The sequence below is a fragment of the Cervus canadensis genome, chromosome 13 (genome assembly GCF_019320065.1).
Source record: "Cervus canadensis isolate Bull #8, Minnesota chromosome 13, ASM1932006v1, whole genome shotgun sequence".
Lineage (NCBI taxonomy): Eukaryota > Metazoa > Chordata > Mammalia > Artiodactyla > Cervidae > Cervus > Cervus canadensis.
Genome location: NC_057398.1, coordinates 50,437,509 through 50,459,748, shown reverse-complemented (window position 1 = coordinate 50,459,748; position 22,240 = coordinate 50,437,509). Strand labels below are relative to the sequence as shown.

Below are 22,240 nucleotides of genomic sequence, written 5' to 3'. Positions count from 1 at the left end.
TCGGTTCCCCCTGCCCAGCATCCTGCTGGGCCCTGAGTGGCAAGTGTCACTTCCCTGCTGGTCAAATCCTGCTATGGGAAATGGGGCTCCTCACGTTCTTGGTATCACCAGCCCCTGCTCCCCACCTCTGCTGTTCACTCTGCTCCTGACTGCAACCCCGTTGTGTGCAGTCCTGAGCAGTGAGTACAGGTGACCCATACCTGCTACCAGCCTCCTCTGTCCAGTGTTGCATGTTGTGTATTTTGTCTGTTTCCACAACCCTGGGTATGAATCCAGCCATGCCCAGCAGGGTGAATAGGTGGTGGGTAGTTTAGCCACTAAGTCACATCTGACTCTTGTGAACCCATGGACTGTAGCCCACCAAGTTCCTCTTTCCATGTGATGTTCCAGGCAAGAATACTGTAGTGCATTGCCATTTCCTCTTCCAGGGAATCTTCCCGACCCAGGGATTGAACCCCGGTCTCCTGCATTGCAGGCATGTTCTTTACCAACTGAGCCAGAATAGGAGGCAAGTACAAAACTCCTGTTAAGCTGCTTTTAAGTCAGGTGTTCTGCAATAATAGTGGGAGACTTTAATACCCCACTCACACCTATGGATAGATCAACTAAACAGAAAATTAACAAGGAAACACAAACTTTAAATGACACAATGGACCAGCTAGACCTAATTGATATCTATAGGACATTTCACCCCAAAACAATCAATTTCACCTTTTTCTCAAGTGCACATGGAACCTTCTCCAGAATAGATCACATCCTGGGCCATAAATCTAGCCTTGGGAAATTCAAAAAAATTGAAATCATTCCAGTCATCTTTTCTGACCACAGTGCAGTAAGATTAGATCTCAATTACAGGAAAAAAAACTATTAAAAATTCAAACATATGGAGGCTAAATAACACGCTTCTGAATAACCAACAAATCATAGAAGAAATAAAAAAAGAAATCAAAATATGCATAGAAATGAATGAAAATGAAAACACAACAACCCAAAACCTATGGGACACTGTAAAAGCAGTGCTAAGGGGAAGGTTCATAGCAATACAGGCTTACCTCAAGAAAAAAGAAAAAGGTCAAATAAATAACCTAACTCTACACCTAAAGCAACTAGAGAAGGAAGAAATGAAGAACCCCAGGGTTAGTAGAAGGAAAGAAATCTTAAAAATTAGGGCAGAAATAAATGCAAAAGAAACTAAAGAGACCATAGCAAAAATCAACAAAGCTAAAAGCTGGTTTTTTAAAAAATAAACAAAATTGACAAACCATTAGCAAGACTCATTAAGAAACAAAGGGAGAAGAACCAAATCAACAAAATTAGAAATGAAAATGGAGAGATCACAACAGACAACACTGAAATACAATGGATCAGAAGAGACTACTACCAGCAGCTCTATGCCAATAAAATGGACAACTTGGAAGAAATGGACAAATTCTTAGAAAAGTATAACTTTCCAAAACTGAACCAGGAAGAAATAGAAGATCTTAACAGATCCATCACAAGCACGGAAATCGAAACTGTAATCAGAAATCTTCCAGCAAACAAAAGCCCAGGACCAGATGGCTTCACAGCTGAATTCTACCAAAAATTTAGAGAAGAGCTAACACCTATCTTACTCAAACTCTCTTCAGAAAATTGCAGAAGAAGGTAAACTTCCAAACTCATTCTATGAGGCCACCATCACCCTAATTCCAAAACAAGACAAAGATGCCACAAAAAAAGAAAACTACAGGCCAATATCACTGATGAACATAGATGCAAAAATCCTTAACAAAATTCTAGAAAACAGAATCCAACAACATATTTAAAAGATCATACATCATGACCAAGTGGGCTTTATCCCAGGAATGCAAGGATTCTTTAATATCCACAAATCAATCAATGTAACACACCACATTAACAAATTGAAAGATAAAAACCATATGATTATCTCAATAGATGCAGGAAAAGCGTTTGACAAAATTCAACATCCATTTATGATAAAAACTCTCCAGAAAGCAGGAATAGAAGGAACATACCTCAACATAATAAAAGCTATATATGACAACCCACAGCAAACATTATCCTCAATGGCGAAAAACTGAAAGCATTTACCTAGAAATAGACAAGGGGCCCACTCTTCACCACTACTAATTCAACCTAGTTTTTGGAAGTTTTGGCCACGCAATCAGAGCAGAAAAAGAATAAAGGAATCCAGATAGGAAAAGAAGAAGTAAAACTCTCAGTTTGCAGATGACATGATCCCTCTACTAGAAAACCCTAAGACTCTACCAGAAAATTACTAGAGCTAATCAATGAATATAGTAAAGTTGCAGGATATAAAATTAACACACAGAAATCCCTTGCATTCCTATACACTAACAATGAGAAAACATAAAGAGAAATTAAGGAAACAATACCATTCACCATTGCAACAAAAAGAATAAAATACTTAGGGGTATATCTACCTAAAGAAACAAAAGACCTATACATAGAAAACTATAAAACACTGATGAAAGAAATCAAAGAGGACACAAATTGATGGAGAAATATACCATGTCCATGGATTGGAAGAATCAATATTGTGAAAATGAGTATACGACCCAAAGCAATCTATAGATTCAATGCAATACCTATCAAGCTACCAACGGTATTCTTCACAGAACTAGAACAAATAATTTCACAATTTGTATGGAAATACAAAAAACCTCGAATAGCCAAAGCAATCTTGAGAAAGAAGAATGGAACTGGAGGGATCAACCTGCCTGACTTCAGGCTCTACTACGAAGCCACAGTCAACAAGACAGTATGGTACTGACCCAAAGACAGAAATATAGATCAATGGAACAAAATAGAAAGCCCAGAGATAAATCCATGTACCTACTGACACCTTATCTTCGACAAAGGAGGCACAATATACAATGGAAAAAAGACAACCTCTTTAACAAGTGGTGCTGGGAAAACTGGTCAACCACTTGTAAAAGGATGAAACTAGAACACTGTCTAACACCATACACAAAAATAAGCTCAAAATGGATTAAAGATCTAAATGTAAGACCAGAAACTATAAAACTCCTAGAGGAGAACATAGGCAAAATACTCTCTGACATAAATCACAGCAAGGTCCTCTATGACCCACCTCCCAGAATATTGGAAATAAAAGCAAAAATAAACAAATGGGACCTAATTAAACTTAAAAGCTTTTGCACTACAAAGGAAACTATAAGCAAGGTGAAAAGACAGCCTTCAGGATGGGAGAAAATAATAGCAAACAAAGAAACAAAGGATTAATCTCAAAAATATACAAGCCACTCCTGCAGCTCAACTCCAGAAAAATAAATGACCCAATCAAAAAATGGGCCAAAGATCTAAACAGACATTTCTCCAAAGAAGACATACAGATGGCTAACAAACACATGAAAAGATGCTCAACATCACTCACTATCAGAGAAATTCAAATCAAAACCATAATGAGGTAACATTACACGCCAGTCAGAATGGCTGCTATCCAAAAGTCTACAAGCAATAAATGCTGGAGAGGGTGTGGAGAAAAGGGAACCCTCTTCCACTGTTGGTGGGGATGCAAACTAGTACAGCCACTATGAAGAACAGTGTGGAGATTCCTTAAAAAAGAACTGGAAATAGAACTGCCATATGACCCAGCAATCCCACTCCTGGGCATATACACTGAGGAAACCAGAACTGAAAGAGACACGTGCACCCCAATATTCATTGCAGCACTGTTTGTAATAGCCAGGACATGGAAGCAACCTAGATGCCCATCAGCAGACGAATGGATAAGAAAGCTGTGGTACATATACACAATGGAATATTACTCAGCAATTAAAAAGAATACATTTGAATCAGTTCTAATGAGTTGGATGAAACTGGAGCCCATTATACAGAATGAAGTAAGCCAGAAAGATAAGAAACTGGAGCCCATTATACAGAATGAAGTAAGCCAGAAAGATAAACACCAATACAGTATACTAACGCATATATATGGAATTTAGAAAGATGGTAATGATAACCCTATATGCAAGACAGAAAAATAAATGGAAAAAAATGAATATTAGACAATTTGCTTTTTAAAAGTCCCTTGACCCTTCCTAACACCTAAAATTTTAATTGTTCTTCTTGCCTCCCTCCTCTTCCCTCCTCTGTCCCTTCCTCTCCCTTGACTCCACCCAGTGCTTTGTAAGGTTTCTAATTTTGTCTCTAAGGCGTGCAAGAATACTACAGATTTCTCTCATTTCTTTATGCATGGTGATTCAACCCTCCCTTTTTTCCGCTTTCTCTTTCTAGATTATGTTGATGGAGCCTAACTCTAACCCCCAAATAGAGTTTAAAGGTGTTTACATTTAAGAAAATAATAAAGGTGTGTTGGTTTTGTAGGGCTGCTGCCATAACAAACTGCTACAAAAGCATGATGTCCAAAAAACAATGGAAATGAATCTTCTCGTAGCACCTGAGGTCAGAGGTCTGAGACCAAGTTTGTGGACAGACCTGCTCTCCTTCTAGTGTCTCTTGGGAGATTCAGTTCCTTTCCTCTTTTAGCTTCTGGTGGTTGCCAGCAGGAAAGCTGGGATGCAGGAAAGACCAGGGGTTGGTGGATGTATGGTTTCAGGATGATTTCAAGTGCATGACATTTATTGTGCGCTTGATTCCTATTATTACTACATCAGCTCCACCTTAGATGGAAATAAGAAGCAATCTTGTCTCCTAAAGGGGCCAACACTCTTTACTTTTCCTCTGAACACTTAAAGCAATTTAGATAGAAAGCATCTCATTTTATCTTAGTTTTCGATATTTTAAAAAAATTGAAGTGTAGTTGATTTACAATGTTAATTTCTGCTGTAAAATGATTCAGTTATACATTTGCATATGTTCTTTTTTTCAGTCTTTTCCATTATGGTTTATCACAGGATATTGAATATAGTTCTCTGTGCAATACAGTAAGACTTTGTTGTTTATCCATTCTATATACAAAAACTAACCCCAACAGCCTACTCCATCCCTCCCCTAGCCCCTTCCCTGTTGGCAACCACCAGTCTGTTCAGATAGAAGGCATTTTAAATGGTTGTATTTTCCACAGAGGATCTAAATGTGTAGAAGAATGTACCCAGGTACCACTGTGGGCTCTGTGGACAAGGACTGTGTCCACCAGTTTTATATCTTCTGCAAACACAGTCCTAAAACGTTAATGCCTTTTTCTTCTTTTATATAATCAGCATCAATCCCTCTTTCTCTTGTGAGGACCTCTGGACCTCTCTGGAAACCTTGGAATCTGTTGTGGCACAGGCTGGGATCTCAGATGAAAAGTACACGGTATCTCCAATTCTCTCCCACCCCCTTAGACTCCACCTCTCACCATGTGCATCTCACATCCCCAGCCTCAGGGCTGTTATAGAGCAGCGCTGCACACCCCCAAGCCCTGCTGGTTGCTCTGCTAGAAACCCCTTCCCCACTGTTACATAACAACAACTGCTCCTTCTTGAAGCCCAGCTCCTCTGGATGCCAAGCAAATGGACTTCCCCACCAACCTCAGGCAACATATATTATTTCTTCATCTGTTTCTGTCATTACACATAACTTGTTACACACTCATTGTGCTTGTGGTTTTGTAAACTAACTTAAACCCAAATAGTTCACATATCTCCTCCCCATTTTGCTACATGCTGTGTGCTCAGGTGCTCAGTCGTGTCCAACTCTTTGGGGCCCCATGGACTGTGGCCCGCCAGGCTCCTCTATCCATGGAATCTTCCAGGCAAGAATACGGGAGTGGCTTTCCATTTCCTATTCTAGGGGATCTTCCCAATCCAGGGATTGAACCTGTATCTCTTACATCTCCGACATTGCAGGCAGGTTCTTTACCACTAGCGCCACCTGCAAAGCCCGGGGCCATACTTCAGAGGCAAAATATATTTCCTCTCCCTCTTCCCCACCTTACAGTTCTAGAGAAGAAAGGGTCAAAAGCATCCAGTCAGTCACCTCCTGAAATTGTCCCTGTGACTTGAATCACTCCCTTCTTTCTGGGTGTTGAAGTGCCTGTGTATTTGTGATGGAGTTTATTGTGAAAAGAGAAATTTAAACTGAGCCACAATCTTGGGAAAAATAATCTTTTCAAGCTTATTCACATTGTTTATAAGCTAATTATATCTGAGTCTTGGCTAAATTCCAATTATTAATACATCCCATCTCTCCACAGTTATAGCTGCCCTTGTCTGGACCTGAGATGCAGCTTGCGGAGGGTGGGAGTAAGGGAGACCTTGGCTCCACTGACAACAACTGCCTCGTGGAGGCAGGGCTTCGGTAGATGACACCCCTGGTTACCCCAGCTCTAAATTCTACTAGACAATTTTCCTGAATCTTAAGCTCTTTGGTACCCTCCTCTTGATAGTCATGCTTTTTGAGTTTATAGACCTAATCCCACCCCTCTTGTTCAACACCCATTCTTGTCACTTAATCCACAAGGATTTCAGAAAAGAAATACCCTAAAATTCAGAAGGTCCATCCTTCTCGGTCTTTTGTTAACTTGGAGGCAGTCTGAATAGCTCCCTGAATCCTGGCGCATCACCAGGTTACAGGCAGCATCTGAGATCTCCTGCCATGAAGTGCTTGGTGAAACAAGGGACCTACAAGGAAAAACATCCCACTTCCGGTTCCATCCGCTGCCCAAACCTTCTGGATCTTGTTGACTAGAGTGTCTCAATACTAATGAGAGAATCTGATAGTTTCTCAGATGATAATAAGTGGAAAGTCTTTCCCTTATTTCTGAAAATGTAGGAAAGGAAAGGAGTTTGGAATTTTGAATAGCTCCCAGTTAAAAAAATATTAACTCCTCATACAGGCAAAAATATTGGCATTTACCCCTAGAGACTTGTATCTTAACATCCGCTTCATGCCCTAAATCTTTGGGCACAGATGGTGGGATTATTTTCTCAAATCAAGCAAATTCCCCTGTCATGTGAGGAATACAAAAACAAAAACAGAACAAGGGGCTTCCCCGGTGGCTCAGTGGTGAAGAATCCGCCTGCCCTTGTGGGAGACACAGGTTTGATCCCTGGTCTGGGAGGATCCCACATGCCATGGAGCAACTATGTCTGTGCGCCACAGCTACTGAGCCTGTGCTCTAGACCTTGCGAGCCGCAACTTCTGAGCCCGCACACTGCAACTCCTCAAGTCCGCATGCTCTAGAGCCCCTGTTCCACAAGACAAGCCCCTGCAATGAGAAGCCCCCGCACTGCAACTAGGGAAAAGCCTTTGCAGCAACCAAGACCCAGCAAAGCCAGAAATAAATAAATAAATTTAAATAAATAAATAATAAAATTACATATATAAAAACACAACAAAAGGCAGCGACTTTCTAGGCTGCTGGGCATGGACCTCTCATTTCTTTGCCTTGAGAGACCTTTTTGTAATCTGCCAGTCAAGAAGAAACAATTACTCCATCCTTGGTCAGGTGGAAATTTTAAATGAAATAAAATTTAAAAACAATTCCCTCAGGTACAAACAAACTTATCAGAGGTGGGGGGGGGGGGGCAGGGAATCTTCAGAGCAAATTCCTTGCAGTAAGTGTAGCCATGAATAGTGTTCTTGGAGAGTAAGAGGGCAAGGAAGGTGTGTGAGAAAAGTCCTCAACCCCCTGTTTCCAGGACAGCAAATCAGACTTCCGAGGAAGCTCGGGGAGGCGAGATTGCTGCTTCCACTTGACGTTCCCTGTGGACGGCGGGCTGCACGGGGGGCACATGCACAAGTGTAACGTTGATGCATCGCTGTCAGGAGTGTCTTGAAAAGTGAGTCAGTATCTGAAGTTGGACACAGACGTGGGCTATGGCCAGCAGTTCTATTCCCAGGTACGTGCCCACGAGAAGCGCATCCCCGTGGTCACCAAAGACACACGCTGGCTGGACATTCACAGCACCGCTAGCACTGGGGGTTCCGAGCTGGGGGCTGCTGAAACACAGTGAGAACCATCGCCACCACACACATTATAAGGGAAACTCACATACAATATTAAGACATGAAAAAGCACAAATCCCTTCAAATAAAGCACAAAAACAGCCAAAATTCATCCATGGGGTTAGAAGTCAGAAATATTTCTCCTGGGTACAGATGGAAGGGAATACAGGGGGGCGCTGGGGTCATGGCCATGTCTTTTCTTGATCTGGGTGCTGGCCCAGTGGGTGTATTTTCTGTGTCAAGTCAGTGTGTTGTACATGTAAGCGCACTTTCCATGTGCTTTGCCAATGCTGAGTCACTTCAGTCGTGTCAAACTCTGTGTGCCTCTATGGACTTTGGTCCACCAGGCTCCTCTGTCCGTGGGATTCTCCAGGCAAGAATACTGGAGTGGGTTGCTGTTTTTTCCTCCAGGGGATCTTTCCGACCCAGGGATTGAACCTGCAATCTCTTATGTCTCTTGCATTGGCAGGCAGGTTCTTTACCACTAGCACCATCTAGGAAGCCCCTATGTGTTTTACTTCAAGTTTAAAAAAAAAAAAAAAAAAGGAGCTAAAATGTGGTGGGGAACGCTGGCTGTGAGAACTCCTGACAGCAGCCTTGGTGTGGGCTTGGGCGGCCCCCAGTGCAGGGGCCTGGGAGGCGTCATCTGCCCTCACTTCAGGCATCAGGCCCCATTGCAGGGAGGCGGTGGCCTCTCTGGGTTGACAGGACCAGTCTGCAGGGTCCCAGAGCTCTGCTCAGTTTCATGAGCAGAAACAGGAAAGACACAACTCCGTACTGTGCATCGTTTCCAGCACCCAGGCTGTCCATATGAATTTTTGTTCTGGGCGCCTGGGACTGATGATAAACATAATCATAAAAGAATGGAAATCACTCACATCCCAGGTGACTCCCATCAAAGAGCTTTGAAGACTAGATCTGCAATGTCTCCTCCCCACAGATGGCATCACAGACGTTAGCAACATCAGTTCAGCGTTACAACAACCCCCTCAGCCTTTGCTAGGACAGACCCTGTGGCCCAAGAAAAATGGCAGGACTGTGGCTCTTTACACCCAGTCCACAGAGGTGCTGTGAACTTGACCTACATGACCTGGTCTGGCAAGGTCAGAGGGGTTGTGTTCAGTTCTTGCTACTGAATGTCACTATCAGCCTGGCCCATCTGTGGTAGGGACCCTCGGCCGTCTGCAGCCAGGCCACGAAGCTTGAGCTGGAATGGCGTGGCAAAGACCCAGACACTGAACTTTCTGGCTAAGAGCAGAAGCACCAAGCCCCCAAGGTTGAGGCCAATGTGGGGGTGGCTGCCTTCCCCTTGGCACACCTGTCACATAACTGCTGATGCAGCATCTCAGGGTATCTTATCTCACAATAATAAACTCCAAGAGCATCTTACTTACAACTAAGGACCCTGGCAAATCTTTTTATCATATAGTCTCTTAGGATAACCTCTTTGCTATATATCACAGGATTGAACCTGGAATGAACAACATCATGGTCTCCAAGAGCAAGGGAAACCAAAGATCACAGAGCCCCCAACCTCCACCCCACCCCACCCCACCCCCGCTCCCCGCTCCCCGCCCCGTGAGCCTTGGTGAAAAGGGGAGGAGAGGTGAAGAAACTCAGCCAGAAATGAGGCTGGTGAAAAAGGAAACCACTCAAGCTGTTCTACTTCAGGCTATGAAAAAACTTCTTTCACTTCCCCGACTCCATAGTCTGGAAAAAAAATGCAGAGGTTAAAATGAGGCCTTTTAAATGGTCACATCATTTGCATGAATGTACCATCAAGCTCCTTACAAACCACAGGCTTGTGGATATTCTTGGCTGAAAGGTAATTGGCCTCTAGGAAATCCAGGAAGAGCGGGAGGAACTCACAGCCTTAGGTGCCCTCTGCTTTCTAAACTCCAAAAGTGCTCCCGCTATCTGCATGCAGTGACTGCAATAGGTTACAGACGAAATACAGTTGGGCTTCCCAGGTGGCGGTAGTGGTAAAGAACCCACCTGCTAATGTAGGAGACGTTAAGAGAGGCGGGTTCAATCCCTGGGTTGGGAAGATCCCCTGGAGGAGGGCATGGCAACCCACTCCAGTATTCTTGCCTGGAGAACCCCATGGACAGATGAACCTGGTGAGATACAGTCCATGGGGTCGCAAAGGGTCGGGCACGACTAAGGTGACTTAACATGCACTCACTGAAAGTACAGGGTATTCAGTAGCCCAGAGAAAACCAGGGGGCGTGTATCTGCAGCCCTGCATTTATCTGACAGGCTGCTCCATGAGTCTGGGTGGTGCTTGCATGCCTGACCAGGCGCTTCAGTCGTGTCTCGTTGTGACCCTGTGGACTGTAGCCCGCCAGGCGCCTCTGTCCGTGGGATTCTCCAGGCAAGAATACTGGAGTGGGTTGCCAAGCCCTCCTCCAGTGGATCTTCCCAACCCAGGGATAGAACCCATGTCTCTTTGGTCTCCTGCATAAGCAGGTGGGTACTTTACCACTATCGTCACCTGGGAAACCCAGGTGGTGCTCAGGTGGCTCCATCAAGAACAGCGCTGTCTTCCGTGGACACGGTTAGACAGAAGTGCAGAGCAGCATTCAAGAAGATGAAAGCAGTGCCTGACACCTTCCTTAGTGATGGGGAGACATGCAGAAGGAGGCCCAGAGAAAGCTTTTACAGCTGAACATATTTTAAGGTCAGAATCGCAGTCAAGAGAGCCAAACAAACTCTTTTTCACATCACATATCTTTGATAAGAGCAACTGGTAAAATAAAAACAACTCTTTGTCTTAAGTATTTCATCTTTTTATTTCAAAACAAGAGGATACCAAGAAGCAGAAGAGTGAAGCAGTTAAAACCAGCAAAGCTGCAAAGTAGGAAAGGAAGTAGAAAGGGAGGAGTGGATCTAATTTCAAAGACATGGTTGCTAAAAGCAAACACAGGGCTCTGATGCAGCAGACCTAAGTCACATTAAGTCCAAGGACTTCAGTAGGCTTGCTGATGCACCGACAGGGTTAGCTATACCCCTTTTCTGCTGAACTTTACACATTCTAGACACGTCATGCACATACAGGTTACACTTTATGGTTACATGAAATTGCATGCAATTCACACAGAGAATCATTTTGAAGGCACTAGTGTGCAGCAGGAGCTGCGACTTTCTGGCAAGTCCTTCCTAAGTGGTCTTGCAAGTGGTCCTCCTATTTATTTGTATTTTAAAACTTTGGTGCAAAACCTAGGTGCCATCTAATCCCACCAACCCTGCTCACTCTTTTGGTTTCATGTCTCACCTTCTCTTCCACTTTCCCTTCTTAAAGGCAGACGCCAAGCTTGGAAGGTAATGTTTTCCTGACAGTAAGATCTCCTTTTTTTGGATTTACAAATAATTGGAGTCAAGCAGCAATTGACAATCCGTTCCTTGAAAACAAAGCTGCTACCAGTTTCTTTTATTCCTGACATTCAGTAAGGCCAATAACTCAGAAATTCCATGAGATAAGATTCATGAGGTTCTGTATGATATTAATTTCTAATACCAGCTAAAATATGGCCTTGAGTATGTTTAAGTCAATCTTAACTTCTAAAGAGTTGTTTCAGTCCATACTGCCCTAAGAGGTTCAATCCCAGATTACAAAGCCCCAGATCCATGGGCTGCAAATATTCACATTTTTAGCAAATAAACAGCTCTGTATACTCTTTAAGGACATAAATGTATATTTCTAGTTTTAAAATTGTGTAGCGAAGCAACATAACATGGCAGTTAATAACCCATTTGGACCACAATTAACTCACCTTCAAATCCTACCAACTGGGGCTCTTTTACAAGATGCTGATGGCCTAACAACTCAGAAGGTATGAAAATGAAAATGTATTTCACATACTAAATCTTGTAATGGAAACAGTGTATGTTGCTGTCCAACTGGAAAGGTTTCTTCCTGGCTCTCCCACTTCTCAAAAGATAAAAAGCACCAAAAGACTTCCTTTGCCTATGCTCATTTCAACTCCCCAGAGGTCAGCAGAGGGCACAATGGAACTGATTTTTGTTCAGGTCAAGTGAAAGGTTTTTGAAAACGCCTCCCATAGGCGGGGCAACAGGACGCTCTGCGCCAGAACTTACCTGGGTTGACCCTCTGCCTGCAGTCCTACTTCGCTGCTGCACAGATGCAGCTAGCCCCAACTCACCCACTCTCTCTACCCTAGCTACAGAGTGGAAACTTGCAATGTTGCTATAATTACAGACTGCTTCCTCATTCAGTCTTATCAAGCAAACCAAAAAAAGATGAAAATGTGTAAATACTGTAATTGAGTTTTGAATATTTTGCATCAACTACAGATGTCTCAAGACAGAATCTTCTTTCTAACTCAATCACTTTTCTTAGAAACACTTCATTCCGCGCCCCCTCCAAAAACACATACATTATGTAAAAGCGTATCTTACTGGTAACAAAAGGTGAATTTCAGAACACACAGATGCCCAACAAGAATAGAAGTAAAAGAAAGTCTGCAGAACAGGACTCATCTTTCCTAATCACAAACCCTCCCATTCATTCAACCTCTGACTTTAAGCCAACTGTCTTCTCAAGATCAAGCAAGGACTAAGAACCACCTCCTCCCAAATGGCACAGGAGTCGCCTGGTTGGCCAAGGAATTGCTGTCAGTCTTTTGGGTTAAAAACAAAGACCTGGGTAAGAATGACAGGTTCTCCACTTGTATATAATGAAAAGGGCAGAGAGGGGAGGGAATCATTCCTCCCAAGATGACAGTGACAAAAGGAACCACGGCACAGCGGGCGAGAGCTGCTGGAGAGCATTCCCCTCCAGAAACAAAGAACCGCTGCTTCCTTCCTTCACTCCCTCCAGCTCTGCAGTGTTCCCTTAACAATAGCTACTGGGTCAGAAAAACTGAAAAGGAATTTGTCACTAATGTATGGAACTGGAGCGCGGTCTCACGTCTCACATGATCCCACACTGTCACCTGGTCTGTGGGAACGGCTGGATGTGTGTGCTTCCAGGCTGAGGCCGAGGCCAGGAGAATAAAGACACCCGAAACCCGGTCTGTGAAAGCTGACGAGTGAGCAGTGGACCCTGGGGTAGCAGCTACCCCAGCAATAACACGGCACTACTGACCTTGAAATGGTCATTTCATTGATTTTCCCTTATTGCCCACACCTAGGATGCATGGATTCCAGTGAATAGGATCAAGATTTTGAAACAATGAAAAGCGGATCTTAAGACCAGACAGTAAAACTCAGGCCCTTCTTCTCTTGGATCAAAAAGGAAGCAAGCAAGCAAAGCAGTGGCTGTAGTACATGCTGGATGATCACACGCAGAGCTAAGTGTGAGAGGCAGGCAGACATGGCCTCCGGGAGGACATGGACCACCCTGCAGTCTGACAGCTGGCCAAGATGACTGGAGTCCAGGCTGATGGCCGGTCCACTCCCCACACACAAAGGGAGGAGTGAGCCAGCAGCGCCGGAGGAAAACTCAAGTCAAGTCTAAGAAAGCGGCGAAGGAGTGGATTAAAGAAAGAATCTTTCAACGATGCTTACTTTCAGAAACAAAGCTGTTTTATGTAAGGACCAAACACTACCCTGTACAGTTAAATTTCAGCAACTGAAACCTACAAAGACAAGCTGTCTATGGGAAGGAAACCAAATTGTGAATTACCCCGTGGCTCAGGCCTGAAACTCCCATCTCCTTGGAAATAAATAGAACAGAAAATGAAGCCAGATTTTAATACTAACAACACTCTCTTTTCTGAATATCTAAATCTTCCCAATACTTTTCTCATGGGTTATGATTCTCCCTGGACATTTTAGTGACAAAGTCAGTGCCTACCACCGATGCTTCAAGGCACAGAACTCACTCAGGTCTACTGAGTTCATCACATCCAGCTTCCACTTGTCTGACCACTGGCAGTGGACACAGCCTGGCAGCACCCGTGTTCACATGGGGCTTGGATGACAGTGCTAAGCTGGTCCACCACTCAGAGAGGACAAACCTCAGACTTGAGGGTATGAGTGAGCATCTGCGAGAACTCTGAAACATTTACCACACCTGGTGCCTGGGCAGGCAGGACAAATCAAGTTTACACCTGAGTTCAACTTGGTTAATGACAATAAAAATTCCAAATTGGGACTTCTTATCTAAAATGGAGCAAACTGAAAAATGTCTTTCATTTTTAAGAAGGGAGTCAGACTAAGGTTCCATGCATGTGACTAAGGGCATGAAACATTAGTAGAAACTGTTAAGAATCACATCTTTAAAAACCTCTGTGGCATATTTCTTTTGTATGGTTAAAAGAGCTTGCATTTTAAGTGTGAGCCAAGAATCAATCTTCTCAATTTCTATAGACTTGACTGGAAACTCTGGGACCTGATTAAAGACCCTTCCATGTAAACACCTACCAATGTTTTTCTCCTCAGCATCAATTTTTTAAGTGCCATTTCCCGTGCAATCCAAAGGACCAACTAACTACATGCTTTTTAATATGTACTATGTCTTCTTGGAAGAACCACCATTAACTAAAAACCAAATATACCCATATAACATTATTCACTGCCTATTAGTGATTTCTTTATAATAATTTTAAAAATCATTTTATTTACTGCTAAAAAAAATCATTCTTGGAGCCAAAGGGGAAAAAAGTTAAATCTAAACATGATGAACTATGAGGCTGTGATTTGCATAGATTTTTAAGTTTATGGAATAAATGCAAACTTAGTCCTCTTATGAAATATGTAAGAACTTCTAATAATTTTTATCAAAATGAAAGCTGTCTTCTCTTGGAACACAGCTGAGAAAAGATCGTATCTGAGTCTTCTGCTAGATTTATGCCTTTAAAAAGAGATGTAGAAGAACTCTTGAGACGTTGCATCTCCTCCCTCTTACTAGGAATCCGCTGATCCAATACCAGAAGCTTCCAGGGGCCCTGCTCTCTGCTCAGCGTCTCTGAGGGATAGCTCACTGTGACTTTTTGGCTCCAACACTTAATTGAGGTTTCAGCTTTCTTTATTCTATATGTTACATTCATCAGCAAGCATTTGAAGCTTACTCCATGCCTTAATTGATCCTGACATTTTAGCTTAGAGAGTATGTGCAACAGACAAATCTATAATAACCGAAAGAAAAGTCCTTTTAAAATTTCTTGACCTTCACATATATTGATTTCATCAGGCTTAACAGAATACCAATAAATGTGGCAGTAATTCTTTTCACATCCTAAGTCATTATGACTGTCATTTAGTTACCCTCTGACAGGGACTCTTAAAAAAAAAAAAACTATTTAGAAAGACATAAATTTACATAGTTTACACATTAGGGACCTTCAATTATATCTCCTTACTGATTCAACTTGCCTCTTTTATGAGTTCACCATTGGTATCAAAAAGGACCATATTGTAGACCTCCATTTACGCTGATGCTGCATATCCCTAACCACCTTAAATTTGCTGTAGTAATATTTTATCAATTTTAGACTTTGAAAATTTGAAGGTTTCACTTTTCCAGTATTATGAACAGATATGAAAACCTCCTGAGCCTCAAAAAAGAACTAGAGACAACATAAAGGGAACAAACCTAACCCACACCCTATGTGGATGTTTGGAATAGAGTCTGCACTCTAGGCCTGCAACAGTCCTTGGCTCATATAAATGTCCTTTCTTGAGAGGTTACCAGCTTTAGCTTCTTAAGCAAATGTGTTTAAGAGGAAGCTACCCTTAAGAATAAATGTTCTCCACTGTGCCTTTCTGTAGCCAGAGGTACCTGGGACAATTTTAATTGCCCAGATTGACAAAGATTCCTTATACCTACACTTTAGAAGTGTCTAAGTCTAAATATGAAATGGCTTCTTAGCAAAAAGTCAGAGGTATTGCGCATCGGTAATTTCAATATACTCTTGGGATCCCTTTCTCATCCCATTGAGCTTTGAGGAAAATGAACAGATATGAATTCATCTTTCTATTAAAAACAAAGACAGTACTACCAGGAACAAGTTTGGAGCTTTAATGTGACTGGAGTAAATGTCCTTAGGAAAGTGGATTATGTAATAGCTTCAAAAAGGAATTAAGAGCTCCTACAGAGTTCCTTCACGCAGTATGTTTTATGTGATGTCACTTTTATGCTTACAATCAATAGAATTTAAAGGGTAATGGTGTTAGATATAAAATTATGATGACTACAAAAAGGAATCACAGAGAAGCTGCAGCATACCTCTGTAAACTGCTTCACAGGATAATGCTACTCTGTAGAACTTAAAGGGCAATTCTTTACAAGGGCACTAGAAGTATATACAAATTTAGGAGACAAAGTTGTATCTAGGCAAATTTTAAAGGTTACCGCCTGGTACGCCATTCATTTTTAAATGAGAAGTGATTCTTAAGTTTGTAGACAAACATTCTAATTTTTACACAAAGGGAAGCAAGAACCTGAGACAGGATACAGAGAAAAAAGCCGATTAATATGTGTACAACTGTAGTCTGGGTAATAACCGCAAATGTCAGTGAGTGGCAGGGACACGGGGGCCATGAGAAGTAGAGAGGATGAGGGAAGGTAAAGTTACAGTCTGCTGGCAGAAAAAAGACAAAGGCTGTTGTGTTTCTAAAGAAGACAGAATTTTAAAGCGAAACTCAAAATTAATACTGCATAAGAGTCCGATAAAACATACTGCTGTGTATATGCAGGTATCAAGAACTCAGTATTCTGCATAAACAAACACTACAGATACAGATTTCACTACATTTAAAATTCAGTACCCAATAAGGCCCTTGACTATACAATGTCCTTTATGCTGCAAACTATATTAAGAAAAATTTTAACTGCATCAATTAGCTTAATTTAACGTATCTCTGCTATAGAACAAAATGGAGTGAACTTAAAACACTTATCATTCTCTTGACTGTAAGACACTGTACCAAGCTGCGCCAGGAGAAAATAAGAACAAACATGGAACACCCAACAGTTATTTCAAGCAAAAAGTAGATACATGATCACACATTCCCTTTGTATACATTACTTAGTATTTATGACTTATGAAATCTTTAAAGAATAGTGTCGTGATAGGTAAACTTTTAAGTAGTGAAGTCATGGATTTTAAAGAGTGTTTTTTACATTCAAAACAACTTATTTAGAACCAACAGATTATGTCAGATTATCTAAGTGTCACAAACAAGCAACATGTATATACTGCAATTTTATTTCAATCGCACAAACGAAGTTAGCGTGTAGGAAATTTAAATGGAACAGTATGGTAAAAATAGCAGAGAAACAAAAACTATAAAGGAAGTACACCTAAAGCATGAGAATTCAACATTCATTAGTGTTTCATCTTCAGTTTTGATTGACACTTGATGCTTGCAAATTCTGAAACAAACTTTGAGATCATGATGACTATTCTGAAGAGATTTCAGCACCAGCACTAAGGTTTGTACATTCAGTTGGTTTGCAATTGACTTGTTAGCCATTTACATAGTGTGTAGTACAGATTTGTCACAGGTCAGATCACAGTGTTAAAGGAAAGTACCACCTTCCTGTAATTAGAAAGGATCCCCTAAACTGTACTCAGCTTAAGACATCCAATGTACAAGAGCACGAAAACCATCATAATAACGTGGCTCCAAGGAACATAGTTTTGATAAGGAAAATAATCTAAGCTTCTGTTTCCCATTTTAATTACTGAAATCTCTAACAATGACAAAACTGTCACACAGGACAGTAAATGTACACAGTAATTCAATCAAACTTCTTGGAAAGAACACATTTAGCAGTCTGGGATAAAGCATAATGACAGGAAATAAAACATGATTCAACACTGGTTCTTTTTGTCATTTTACACAGACATGTTAATATTTAGACCAAGGCACAAAACGTTTAGTGCATAAACCAGTTTCTTCTTCAAGATCTAGCATTTTTAGCGTAGACTTTTATCTTACTTTGGACCACTTGTACCCAGTACTCTATCCTACTGTTTAACTTAATCAACAAAATCAAAAATGATTTCTGACCAGATTTATGGGGGACATAAACATTTATATCTCCAAAGTGTTTGCATAACCAAAAGTACAGTAATAAAGATGGAAATGCCTCCTATTTCTTTAAGAAAGTAGTACTTTTTAAGCTTGCTGCATCTTTAATGCCTTTACTGTTGGATGACAATGAACAGCTGATAGAAAAAGAACTGCATATTTGAATTATGATAGCTCATCCATCACAGATTAATCTAAAAATGAAGTTTCTACAGAAACAGGAACTGTTTTAATAAGAAAAAAAAAATTTCCTCATTCAAACCTCGTTGAAGTGGTGATGGCTGCAAACCTGCATTTAGAAAACTATGCTATCAACAAGCTCTGTCTTATGAAGGTAGATTAAGAAATCCAGAAAGCAGACAACAGTGGATTATTTCTTCAAAATTTTAGTAAAACTACAGATAATCAAAGATTTCAAAGCAAATATGGCACATAACAACTCAAGCATAAACCAAGATGGAGAGCCTGGAGAATTTTTGATTTCCTAGATTTTCAAAAAATGCTATCATTGTAACATACAGGATTTCTCCCCTATTTTAATCTTAGAAGTTTCAAAGAAAAGGGAGTGCATTATACACACACACACACACACACGTGAGTGCCCACACAAACACGCACACACACACACGCACATGGTGGTAAGTAGAGCATCTAGTTCCTTCTTCCTACCACCTAAGTCTCACTTTAGTTATTAAAAGAAAATTATGCAGGACCCCTCGTCATTTTTCCCTTTATCCGATGATTTCTGTGACCTTAACTGCTGCCATCGTTGCTACTTTTCTAGTATTTCAACATAAAAGTCCAAAAGCAGCTCTGAAGTCAGGAATGAACACCTGGATAACTGCAGGGCACCTAGGTAATAACTGCCAGATTCAGGGATCGAACGCTTGAATTCCACAGTAAGACAGAATTCATGTGAAGCTCAGAATCATGTTTCAGACCATTGAAGTTACTGAATTAAAATACAAATAGCTGAAGACATGATGTAAAAGATTAAGTACTTGGTTCTGTTAACATATTTACCAATTAAAGTCACAAAATATTCCTCATCATTATTCATGCAGATAACTGAGAAAAAAGATAGTGCAGAAATTAACTTTAAATAAAAAATTATTCCTTCCCCTCCTCCCACTCCCTATACTCTACAAAATGTTTTCCCTGGGACTAGGCCTTGAAAAGGCCACTACATATTAGTTTAACATGCATTACTGTCTGCAATTAAAAAAGCTAATTTTTGTGGTGGTTGTAATTACGTTATAAAAATGTCCACATGCATAAATCTAAAAAAGATTGAAAACCTACAGTAAATCTACAATATATTGTTTTACATTTGACCACTGGTTTGTGTTATGTAGGAGTCATAGATTTGGTAAAGCATTGTAACAATTTAGGAAGGCATCTAAATCTTTAAATTCTGGATGAATTTTATGTTTGAATCTACAAAATTGCATGAAGGCTAAACTCGAGAGACCTCCTATCATTCTAAAATTCCTCACTCTGGACAAATCATTTTTAGGACACTTTCTTATAAATGTCACCTTTTGAAAGCACATACAATTCCATTTGTTCCACATTTTATGATCTTAACCTACACAGGGCTGACCTCAATTATCCATGGAATATCAAATATGATAGGAAGACAAACCTGAGAGAAACATTTACAATACAATAGCATCACTTGCTAAATTCTTCATCAGCATTCTCTGAAAAACAAAACTTCTCAAGCCTTTCTCCTCTTTATTTTAGCAATGGACTGTGGAAAATGTGCAATTTTCTCTTGACATGAAAATATTTTCAATGCACGGTGATCTTGCCTGACGGGTTTAGTAATTTTCTGCATAACTGATACAGGAACTCCTATACGACTCTCTTCCATCCTGTTGTAAAGGTCAGAAAAAAGCAGCAAACTGGGAGGGAAATAGCTTATCTGCCGGAGTAGTAATGTTTGAAGGCTTTCAAAGTATGTTGGTTTTTCCCTCCTTCTGACTGTGTATCTCCATTTTCTTCTCACAGCTCACAAAATGTAAGGGTTTTGTTGTTGCTAACAGTTGTTCTTTGCAGGTTTTTATTTTCTTCTTTTTCCAGATTAAAGTCCTGTCTCTCCTTAGTTTGTTTCTCTATGCAGTATTTGACTTGCTCAGTTCCTGCCTGATTGCTGGCAGGAAAAGGAAAAATATTAAAAGTAAATATAATGATAAGGTAATATAAATGTGTGATTCATTCTTAAGAAATCTTAATGACTTCATTCAAACTCACAGTAATACAAAGATACACTACCTGTGCATCTTTCATTGAAGAAATCTGTTTTCTTATTTTTACAATGACAACATCAATTTATATACATTTATATATTCTCTCCATTTTGTACACAAAAGGAAAACACTGATTCTTTGGGCTCAAAACAGGAGTTTAGTGGGATGGGATGTGAAAAGGAGTTTTCCATCTAATACTATTCAATATCGGAAACTTAAGAGGAATTTTGTATACCCTGTGTTAACAAATAATTTCCATTATATGAAGGATAGAAACCCTCTCTTTGGCATCCGAAGCCAGGTAAAGGACAGGATAATATGGAAAAGTAATTGTTTCATGCCCTCAAGTAATAAACTAGGTATTTTTTTAATCTTCATTTTCTTTAAAATGGGTATTTTTAAACATTGCAGGGGTAGCAAATTTGTTTAGACACTCACCATCAATGAGCTCTTCTTTTAGCTTAGTTAATTCTTTTCTCATTTCATCTAAAATGTCCTAAAATATTAGAGAAAAACATCAGAAATACAGAAAATAAATAAAGATTCTTGCTCATATAAAATTTTACGAATGTATAAAATGTTACCTCTGTCTTTTGTTTCCAGATTCATGATTTATGACTTAGAAGATTAACTTTGGTAAAATTTGTTTTAATAGTCTTCTCTTTCCAATCTTTGCTTATTCTAGCTTAGCAAAATATGAAGCAGAACGTCTTCTAAACCTAAAATAATTACCTGGTCATGCCGTGAAAGGTATGATTCAGATAATCCCTATAAAACATAAGAGCTCTGCTTTTAATCTAGTCTTTTGGGAGCTAAGAGGCAATCCATAAACAAGTTTAAAGGAAGAAGACACAGACTGGACAATCAGCTCTTGGGAAGTTTGTCATCTGGCCTTAACTATGGGGACTGCTTAGGAATCACCAGAGCTGTCAAACTAAGCTTCACGGAATGTAGGGTTCCCCTAGAGGGCCCTTGGGGGCTGCCCCAATAGGTGGGGAAGTAGGAGGATGGGACCCTGCTAGACATACACAGTCTTAAGACAGAAGACCAGCCACACATAGCTACTGAGCACTTGAAACGTGGCAAGTCTGAGGTGAGATGCACTGTAAACATTAGACACCAGATTTCAAAGATTCACTATGAAGAAAGTAAAGTAAAATAACTAGTCAGTAATTTTAAAATACTGGTTATTATATACTGAAATATTACTTTGGCTACATCAGGTTAAATAAAAATATATTAAAGAGAATGTAACCTATTTCTCTATATTTAATGCACCTGCTAAAAATTTGAAGTATGTGACCCATGTTACATAGAGTTGGCCAAAAAGTTCATTTGGAAAAAGCCTAACAAACTAACCAATCTGATCATATGGACCACAGCCTTGTCTAACTCAATGAACTATGAGCCATGCCACATAGGGCCACCAAGATGACAGGTCACGGGGGAGAGTTCTGACAAAACGTGGTCCACTGGAGAAAGGAATGGCAAACCACTTCAGTATTCTTGCCTTGAGAACCCCATGAACAGTATGAAAAGGCAAAAAGGTAGGACACTGAAAGATGAACTCCCCAGGTCGGTAGGTGCCCAGTATGCTACTGGAGATCAGTGGAGAAGTAACTCCAGAAAGAATGAAGAGAGAGCTGAGCAAAAACAACACCCAGTTGTGGATGTGACTGGGGATGGAAGCAAGGTCCGATGTTGTAAAGAGCAGTATTGCATAGGAACCTGGAGTGTTAGGTCCATGAATCAAGGCAAATTGGAAGTGGTCAAAGTGGAGATGGCAAGAGTAAATATCGACATTTTAGGAATCAGCAAACTAAAATGGACCTGAACGGCTGAATTTAACTCAGATGACCATTGTATCTGCTACCGTGGGCAAGAATCTCTTAGAAGAAGTAGAGTAGCCATCAGTCAACAAAAAGTCCGAAATGTAGTATTTGGATGCAATCTCAAAAACGAAAGAATGATCTCTGTTGGTTTCTAAGGCAAACCATTCAATATCACAGTAATCCAAGTCTATGCACCAACTAGTAATGCTGAAGAAG

At 40.6% G+C, this 22,240-nt stretch overlaps 1 protein-coding gene and 1 long non-coding RNA gene across 10 annotated transcripts in view; one reads left to right on the top strand and one right to left on the bottom strand.

Moving 5' to 3' along the window:
* Positions 1–22,240, top strand: part of LOC122452249 — a 29,388-nt gene that overhangs the window by 2,543 nt on the left and 4,605 nt on the right. The window lies entirely within an intron of this gene.
* The window catches only part of ENAH (ENAH actin regulator), a 157,272-nt gene continuing 152,125 nt past the window's right edge, over positions 17,094–22,240 (bottom strand). For all 9 annotated transcript variants that reach the window (XM_043485750.1, XM_043485749.1, XM_043485755.1 and 6 more), the window contains 2 exons: positions 20,631–20,688; positions 17,094–20,095 (listed from right to left, as the gene is read on the bottom strand). In XM_043485750.1, the coding sequence (XP_043341685.1) occupies positions 20,058–20,095; positions 20,631–20,688 (96 nt within the window). In that variant the 3' untranslated portion in view covers positions 17,094–20,057. The remainder of the gene's footprint in view (positions 20,096–20,630; positions 20,689–22,240) is intronic.